The 9276-nt window shown below is 53.8% G+C and overlaps 1 protein-coding gene across 1 annotated transcript in view; it reads left to right on the top strand.

Annotated features, from left to right (window-relative positions):
* The window catches only part of DUSP8 (dual specificity phosphatase 8), a 36109-nt gene extending 27736 nt beyond the window's left edge, over nt 1-8373 (top strand). The window contains exon 7 of the mRNA XM_009328592.1: nt 8276-8373. Within this exon, the coding sequence (XP_009326867.1) occupies nt 8276-8373 (98 nt within the window). The remainder of the gene's footprint in view (nt 1-8275) is intronic.
* The last annotated feature ends 903 nt before the right edge of the window (nt 8374-9276 follow it).

Genomic DNA, 9276 nt, shown 5'->3' with positions numbered 1-9276 from the left:
CCCCCCGCCCCCGCCCCGTCCCTCCCCCCCCATCCCCAGGGGGTCCCAGCCTGTAAAATTCAAGTGGGAAGGGGCAGGGGTCGCAATTTTGCCCGTGGGGATGGGGCACAGCGCCTGTGGGGGGGACCATGGCCGCCCCTTCCCTGCACCCGGGTGCACTAAGCATGCTCCCCCATGTTTCTCTGGCTAAGTAGCCTAAAAATGCTGCACTGGAGCAGCCCTATACATATATAAATATATATTATATATAATATAAAGAAAAAAAACCCGAAAACACACACAAAGGAAAAGGTAAATGGTTTTACTGCAATTTTTATTGAGACGTAAATAATATTTCAATTTTTTTGTTTTGTTTTTAATTTATTGAAGCTGTTCATTCTGGCAATGATTTGCAGACAATGTGGGGCGGTACTTTCAGCTCTATTTTTACTGTGTATGGTATTTAAATCTGAAATACGAGTTTCTAAGCAATATCTGAGGCCTGTGGCTCCTTCTATAGCTCATGTCAATGACAAAAGATTTTCCCCCTTTCCCTCTGGGCACAGCAACAAGGGGACAGGAGACTCTTCTGGGCACTTTTTCTAGAAATGAACAAGCGAACGAGCAAACCATAAAACCTTCTTACAACACAAACTGAGCCAGAAAACTCTCTTCTGGAAGCTGCTGCCGCTTCTTCACCCCTTGGTCTCTGTTTGCTTCCCCTCATCCTCCCCCCAGCCATCACCCCCATCCCAGCCATCATTCCATCCCAGCCATCGTCCCCACCCCGGCCGTGCCCCCCTTCCCTCCCCTGGGCTGCCCATCCTTGCTGGAGAGGGTGAGGAGGGAGTCACCTGAAGCAGAGGGAAGGGTGCCGGATGTCACCTCCAGCTACGTGGGGAAGGCATTGGAGGCTGCAGCAGTGGAGGCAGGGAGGGGAGGCTGGCGGTAGTTGGGATTTCTTGTCAGGGGGGTGTCTTGCTTGCCTGTCCCAGCCCCTCTGCTACCTTGCTTGGGAGGTATGGGCACCGTTTTCCTTTTGAGGACGGTGGTTTTTCAGGCTTCCCCCATCCTTTGCTTCACATCCGAGAAACTCACGGGGAGTGTGTTTGCAGGTGCCGGTACTCACCCGGCCCTGTTCCCCTCTGGGCTGGCTCCCCTCCTTCCAGTGGGTGATAAGCCAGCCAGACACGAAGCTCTGCAAGCACACGGGGGGCACAACCAACTCATTTTCAGAGGCGTTTGGCTGCTTCCCCCCATCCCGGTGGGGAGCCAAGCTCTTGCCCCCAAACCTTAACATCAGGCTTGCTGAGAAGCTGCTTTCTGGAGCTGTAGGCACTGAACTGCCTCCGCTGCAAAGCACATCTCTCCCTGCAGCTGTCTTTGCTTTCTCCCTTGTCTTGCGCTAGTTTGCAAAGCTAATACCTCAGGGGTCTCCGTTTGTGCATGTCTGTGTCCTGTGTCATCCTTGGAGTGGTGTTTTTTTCTTTTCTGGGTCCACACGGTTTCTCTCCCTTTCCCTTGGTCCTCCTCTTGTCATTCATTTCTATCTTTAGATCAAACTACACATGACAAAACCAAATGATCTCAGGTTTAAAACTGAACACAAAGTAGAGGCGTGAGGAGCTGCAATCATGCGAGGCGGGGCTGCTCACTTCAGCTGGTTGCTTCCCCAACCACCTCTGTGTCTGCAGTTGAGGCGAGTGTTCCCAGAGGCTCCTCGCTCTCTTCAGGCTGGCTTTAGTTATTCTGGTTTTCCATGGGGCCATTTGGTGAGATGCTGAGGACCCCCATGTGCTCCTGCCTGGTTCCCCAAGGTGTGGCAGGGAGGGACAAGGGTGGCTGGAGAGCCAGGGACCACCTGCCTCTCTCCCCACATCGCTTTTGATGAGGGCGAGAGATCTCGTAGTCATCCCTTGAAAGCCCACTGCCACCCATTATTGCCTCCAGCAACCACCTCAAACCATCTCAGTGTTGCCAACCTGAACATTTCTCTCTTCTGGCCATGAAAGGACAATGACACTATTTTCTAAGCTCCCTTTTTAGATTGCAATAAGCATTTGGGTCCATCCCATGAGCCAGGCAGCTATTCGGGTGCTGCACTCGCAGCAGGGTCTCCTAAGTGGGCATTGATGTCAAGTCCAAGGAGGGAGGGGAAAAGGCTTTGTCCTCCCACCAGGAAGGCCCCCGAGCCCAGGGTTAGTGTCGCCTGCCTCCTGTCCAAGCAGCACTGCTGGTCCCCCTTCCTCTCCTGCTGCCGTTGGCAGTGGCATCTCTTCCCAAGTATGCCAGCGGTCAGGTCATCGCCTGCTGATCTCTGCTCTGTATCACTCAGTTCCTGCCCATCCCGTAGTCCTCCAGGGTTGGTGCCAGCATGGGTCAACTGAGCTCAGGTCAGGCAAGTTGCTGGCAGGAGCTGGTTAGGTGTAGCTTTGGGCAATGGAAAAGGGGCTAGATGACTTCCCAAGGGATTTAATAAAAAGAGGACAACAGGTCGGCACAGCCAGGTGAGGAGATGAGACAAGGCGCTAGCGAGCTCTCATGTAACTGATCCCGTTAGCTGATGCGGTGCGTTATGGGCGCAAAAAAACAGCTGGAGTAAGTCAGGAAGGAGTGGGCACGTGTTGTAAATGAGATTCTGAGTGTCTGCAAAGAGGCAGATATGTGGTTTGCTTTTTGTCATCTCCATTCTGCCATCCCCTGGATGCTCCTCAGCCATGTTTGAGGCTTTAAGCACTACGGACTCCCCTCTCCTCTGAAACCGGAGCAAAGAGAAGTAGATTTTAAGATTCGTAGATCATAACTGCTAACAGACATCCCCAACAATGACCCACCTCTGCAGCCTTATTTTGATGTACTTCGCGTTCATCCTTCCCCTTTATGTTGGGCATGTGCACTAGAAGCCCTCTCGTGCAATATTTTAAGGCTACATCCAGAAAATATGCCTTGATGGAGCAGCCCTGCCTGAGTGTCTCCTGCCAGTGCTGACCCAAAGCCATCAGGGTCACTGAGGGGGCTTGCAATTTACTTAAATGATTTTTTAAAATCAGACTCTGTCAAATAGACCACTTTGTTCATAAATCAGAGAGCTGTGAGTTATCACGAGGATGGATGTGCCGGCTGGTAGCCCTCACCACCATCTGTCAGCCAAGTCTTTTTATGGGCTCTCACAGCCAGATGACCCAAACCAAAGCCTCATTGGAACCAAAAATCGTCTTTCCATACCGATCTGATGAGGGTGCATTTACTCGTAGGGACACACAGTGGCAGAATTGTGAGCAGAGGAGAGGAAAGGTCTCTCCTTTCAAGGGAGGAACCAACAAAGCTGTTGAGTGCCCGACAGTCGTGGCAGCAGCAATGGCTGAGCTCCCCAACACACAAAGGATGGAGCAAACCACAGCTTTCCTTCAGGCTAGAAGAATATTTTGCCCTTCCCTCCAGCCCCTGCCTGTCCCCAGGGCTGAGCTTCCCAGCCATCTCCTTCCTGGCTGCCTTTCGGGGGGCTGAGTGAAGCCAGAAGGAGGGCAGCTATCAGGTCGGCAACACTGAGCCAGAGGCTTGGGTCGGAGCAGGCTCGTCCCCAGCCTCGGCAGCAGTGTCCCCAGCCCCTGCTGCCTTCCCAGCCCTTCTCTTTGTCTGCTTGTTTCTTTGGACATCCATCCCCATTACATCGGCCCCTTAGGAGACGATCCCCCCTAGAACCCCCTCCTGTTGTTCCCTTCCCCCTCCCATCCTTAATACTAATGATAATAAGCTATCAGTGTTGTCATTGCAATCTATGAATGATAGATTTGAGTATTTATTATTATTATTACAATTATTATGGTTATGATTCTGTACTTCTTTGCTTCTTACTCTTTGTATGTTGCTCTTTGTTTCTCTGTTGTGAATAAACGCAAGGCCCCATCACACCTTCTCTCTGCTCCCCGCAGCCCGGCTGGGGCTGCACTCAGCACAGCTCCCAGCTGTCCCAAGCCCCAGGAGGCAAACCCAGCCCAGCAAACCCTTGCCAGAGGAGCTGAAGGGTGGTGCTTCCTAAGGGTTTAAAGACACCCAAAGCCAGGGCAGATCCATTCTCTTAACTCTTCCCTTCCCTTCCTGCGGCTCCTCTCCCTGGTACAGGTGCCTGCTCATGTTTGCAAGAGGCAGGAACTCACTGGCACCAAGAATAGAGGATTAAATGGCAAAAGCTTAAAGCTTTTGTAACAGCTTTAAGGAGCGTTGCCCAGGCATCCAACTCATGGAGTCAGCTCCCTCCAGGTTGTGGTCCTCTCACCTTCTTCTGCTGGCTGCGCCTACAGGCTGCATTGTCACCTGCAGGGGCTTCTTGCTCTGCCATCACAGCTGGTTTGCAAAGCTCACCCCACTCAGCTGAGCTCATGCACTGGTGCCCCGTTTTAGCCACATGCCCTGGACTTTCTTGGCTTGAGTGTCCTCCTTGTGCCAGTGAGCTCCCCCTGCCTGGGGACAGCACAGCCTGGGGAGGACACATGGCCGGTGTTAGAGCAAGCTCAGTGGCAGAGCAGCAAGGAGAGATGTGAGCAGCCTCCAGTACCTGGAGGGATTCAGAAAGGGGCTGGGAATGGCTCCCGACATGGGACTGGATAAAGCCTTTATCCAACACATAAATCAGGGTGTCGTAAGCGGACAGAGTCCAGTGCTTGTTTTTCGCACCCATCGCCTGGGCTCCTTGTACAACCTGGAGGTTTCCAGTTGGCTATAAGGTGAAGGAGGAGACATTAGGGGAAGGGAAGAGGAACCCTGTCTGCACCGTGGTATGAAACACTCTCCGTACTGCGCCAGCCCCATGAAGAGTCATTTTAATTTGCAGGGTTTAACACTGCCCTTCTCCAAGTGGCCTGGGCACGGTCTCTTGTCTCTGTCGTGACTTTGCTTCACCGTGGATTGGGGTCCTTCTCATCATGCTGTGCTGAACTCATTTCCAAGGTTGCTCTGAGACCGCACCGGAGAGCAGAGCTCAGGTCTCGCCCCTTTCTCGGGGGACCCTGGCAGACCCCCGTTGGGGTCCCGGTCCAGCATCACCCTTCCTACCTCACCTGCCTTTGGGGCAGCCGTGGACGGGGAGGGAACAGGCAGGTTCCGACCGCGCTGGGGCTGAGCCTCCTCAGCTCCCACCCCCATCCCTGCAAGATCAGGCCCTTCCTCAGCAAGCACAACATGAGGAGGGGGTCTGCGCCCACCCTGGCATACCTGGGGACTCCCGAGCAGGGAAGAGAGGCTCTGGACACCAGCCCCACCACGCTCCCTTCCTCGCTGCCTGTTTGGCCAGCGCCGGCGTCGGACCCGGGGAGACACCCTGCCCCTGCCTCGTCTTTATTTATTTATTACCGGAGGCTGTAAACAGCAGTGCTTTTCTACCCTCTACTTTCTTTTCCTTTCTTTTGTATTTTGGAACAACGTGTTGTAATAAATACCCGAATAGGTGTTTTAACAGCTGGTGTCAGCCTTAGTTTTTGAGGGCCAGATCTTTTCAGGGTGGGACTGGAGGGTCCTTTTTGGGGATTTGGGGAGGGCAATGGATCTTCGGCTGCATCGATGGGGGCCAGAGCCAGTGGAGAGCTGGACACACAGCCAGACCTGGACACACAGCCAGACTTGGACGCACGGCCAGACCCACATCTATGTATAGTGCCCCGAGGCTGGAAGCTACAGCTGGACTAATTCAAAGCAGAAATAAGACTCATGGCTGAGGGAGTAGGGGGATAAAAATTAATTGGGGCATTCATGGGCCCACGGACTGCAAACAACCACTCTAGGGGTTTCGGATGGTCTGGTGTGTGGTTCGCGGCTCTGAAGCTGTAGGTAGGCACCTGAGCAGCCCCTTTCTAATGGAAAGGACTGGCCAGGTCCTGCTCCCCCCTACAAGTGTAGGGGATGGTGCAGATTGCTGAGCTAAAAAGCACAAAGGCATGGAGTGTTTGCATTTAAATACATTCTGATGATGATGATGATGATGATGATGATTATTATTATTATTATTATTACTTTTTTTTTTGCCTCCCAGCTATGCTCTGCTCCCACCTTCCTCCTGGCGTGGCAGCAGTGTGTAGCCGCACGCTCGCTGCGCACTACAGCTAAACCCTATAAACATCCGCCGGTCCCTCCATGGCCGACTGAGCTGTCACCTCTTTCCCACAGCAGCAGTTGTGCTGTGCACGGGGGGCAGCTGGCAGGCGCCAACCAGCAGCCCCTTTCAGCTGGGCTGTGCTCAAGCAGAGGCTAGTGGAAGCATTTCCCCGCTCCCCCCTGCAGCAGGTTTGCTTTGTAGGAAGGAGAAGGCATGAGCAGGCTCCCTGCAGCTCTGGCTCCAGAAAGCTGCAGTGCTTATTGACTTAAATGCAGAAGGGACATTCATCCCCACAGCTGTTTTCCTCAGGCTGGGCTAAATCCTCTGGTCTTTTATAAATCCACTCCCCTCATCCAGCTGCAATTGCTGAGTCTTTTGTAAAGCCTCTGGAAACTACTGCCATCATCTGCTGCTGGGGTAGAAATTGCACTGCCTGGTGTGAAGCTTCAGCCTCCTGCTTGGCTGACCCCACTAGCGACTTCAGAGGGGCTGCTTGCATGCCCTCCTCCCTCAACCACTCATTGCCATGCGTGACATGGAAAGGGAAAATTATTTAATACAGAAACGTGAGCATTGCTCCCATGTCCCTCCCCATTTACCTGCTCCTGGCTTCATTCTTCCAAACCTGCTGCCCTGGAGAAGACACTGCAGCGGAGTCCCCAGGGCTGACATCTCATGTCACTGCTCCCGTGGGCACAGCTAAATCCCGTCATGTTTTAGAGAGAAATTCCCTCTGGGCCAGGGGACCGCTGGGCCATTGGGTCACCAGCAGCAACGCCCATGCGGGAGGGGACCCAGGTGATGCTGTGGGGTGTCTGCTCTTAGCTGGGGATACAAGTATGCGGAAGCACTGTCCCCTGGCAGAGGCACCCATAGGTGTGCACCCAGCACAGCTTCCTCCCCCTGCCCTGGTGCTGAGGCTGCCTCTCCTCTCGCTCCTCGTGGTTTGCATGGCAGAAGCCATTACTGCAATGAGAAACCCAGGAACGTCCTTTTTCCAGCTCTCGGGCTTTTATTGACTCAGAATGGCTGCCAAGCCTATAAATAAATGTTCCTTGAGCTAAATATAGCAGCCACTGAAATAGGCTGCCGGCTATTTATTTAGCTTGTGGCCTCTTTGAAAGCTTGCCAGTCTGTACTGCCTCTACCTTCACGCCATCCCACCCCGGGCTGCGGCCACCCACCATGGGGACACGGTTGAGTCAGCGCGGGGAGAAGGGGTCACAAAAAGTCAGCCCTGTCTCTGCAGGGCTGGAGAGCCAGGGTGGCAGGGTCTGACAGCTGGAGGAGCTGCAGCCCCCTGTACCCCTGCCCAGAGAGCTGGGGGGTCCGTGGGAGGGACATTTGCTGGAGCGGTCAGGCAGAGGCTGAGCCAGCCACAAGCCAGTTTCCTCTCCTGGGAGGACTCGGGGCCTTTTTCCAGCACTGGAGCCTGGAAAAGAGAATTTATCCTCTCCCACAGGCTTTCCAGCATTAGGTGATGTGCATTGCTTTTCCACACTTCACAGGAGTGTAAATACTCGTGGTGCACAGAGATGCTGTGTGTCAGGACCCTGAGGGCACCCAGGGGCATGAACTGACCCCCATCCATGCATCCCTGCTCGAGCCAGGACACTCAAACCTGTGCCCCAAGCTATGCCATGGCTGTGACCTGGTCTCCGGCCCTGACTGCTGGGTGGACCTCAGGCAATGCTGCATCCATGTCCCCTGCTGCTCCTGGTGGGACCCCCTGGCTCAACCCCTCTTCATTGCGTGTCTGGCAGATGCCATTTGCCATGTTGGTGAGATGAGCCCTTATTAGGGCACCGCACTCTGAGACCCTCTGTGGGATGCGTGTTCCTCCAGAGCCCTGTTGGTTGTGCATCGGTGCAAGAATAGATGGGCTTCACCCCTCCAACACCGATGGAAAGCGAGGTGAGGACTGCTCTTGTGCTGCAGACACTGCCCTACACCCTGAGCCTAACAGAAATAGGATGCTGCTTACCTTGGGCTGTGATGACTTAGTTGCAGCTCGATGCCAGTGAGGGAAAAACCCCGTCACTCCCTGGAAAGCCACATTTGCTCCTGGAGGAATCCAAGACATTAATAACACTTAGCACTTACAGGGAGTTGTGCTAAACATGAGCTAATCCTTACAGCACCCATGGGAAGGAGAAAAGTAATTATTGTTATTGGGCTTGATTTTTCCTTTCCCATGTACCCCTGCAGATGGGGATCAGCTCTACCAAATCCAGAGAGCTGTGGAAATCAGAGGAGAATCCCACTCGCTCCAACTTGTACAACTAGGAAACCCGGAGCGAAGATGACAGGTTATTTGCCAAAGGCCACCCAGGAAAGCACAGTTGAAGCTGAACTAGTGCGTGCGGGAAATCCTCGCCCCCCAGTCCTGCTCCTACACCACCAGGCTCTAAGTCCCCAGTTGATAGGGCAATTCTGGTCCCCTTGTGGGTCCTCATCTGTGGGATGCCAGAGGGATGCAGATGCTTTGTATTGCTGCTTACCTTCCTCTCCACAATGTCACTTCACAAGATGGTGAAATACCCTGCTCTCAGTGGCAGTAGATACAGACAAGGATTGTGAGTATATTGGTTTGGAGTACTACTGTGGTGAGTCCCAAAATTCCCACCCATGACCCCCCTTCTGGAATCACAGCCCCGGACCTGCTGCCACATGTGGTTGACCCCACCAGCCCCAGCCTCTGGGCGAGCAGCCCCCGCAGGACTGCGGTCAGTGCAGTGCTGGCAGCACAGGGGGAAAGGAGCCAATGGGCCAGTCCTTGGACTTGGCCCAGCCACGTGGTGTTGGAGTGAGACTGGCTTAGAGAGCTGAGATGCTGCTGGGGTCCCTCCTGAGGTGCAGGGTCCCTCTTGGGGCACAGAGGGGCTGGGTTGGGATGCCCTGGGTGAGAGCAGAGATGAAAATGCAGGTCAACTGCCTGCCCAGGTCCTTTGCAGGGAGAAAGGGCAGTTTTAGGGGATTCCCTAAAACCAGCAATGCTCCCTGGCCACACTCTTCAGCTGAAATCCGTGCACTTAGTTTCTGAGCGGAAATACCGTCTGTCAGTGGTACGCAGATGATGTCATTTAGTTTTCCAGGCTTCTGGGCTGAGCCAGCAGCTCAAGCCAGTATGACTGGAGATGCTTTATTTAGAAGGAGACCAAGTACAACTGAGCCCAGGCCTTCGCAGTACCCCTCTGCCACCTCCCTTT

The sequence above is a fragment of the Pygoscelis adeliae genome, unplaced genomic scaffold (genome assembly GCF_000699105.1).
Source record: "Pygoscelis adeliae isolate BGI_AS28 unplaced genomic scaffold, ASM69910v1 Scaffold166, whole genome shotgun sequence".
NCBI classification, from domain to species: Eukaryota; Metazoa; Chordata; class Aves; order Sphenisciformes; family Spheniscidae; genus Pygoscelis; species Pygoscelis adeliae.
This window is presented reverse-complemented; position numbering and strand designations above follow the sequence as displayed.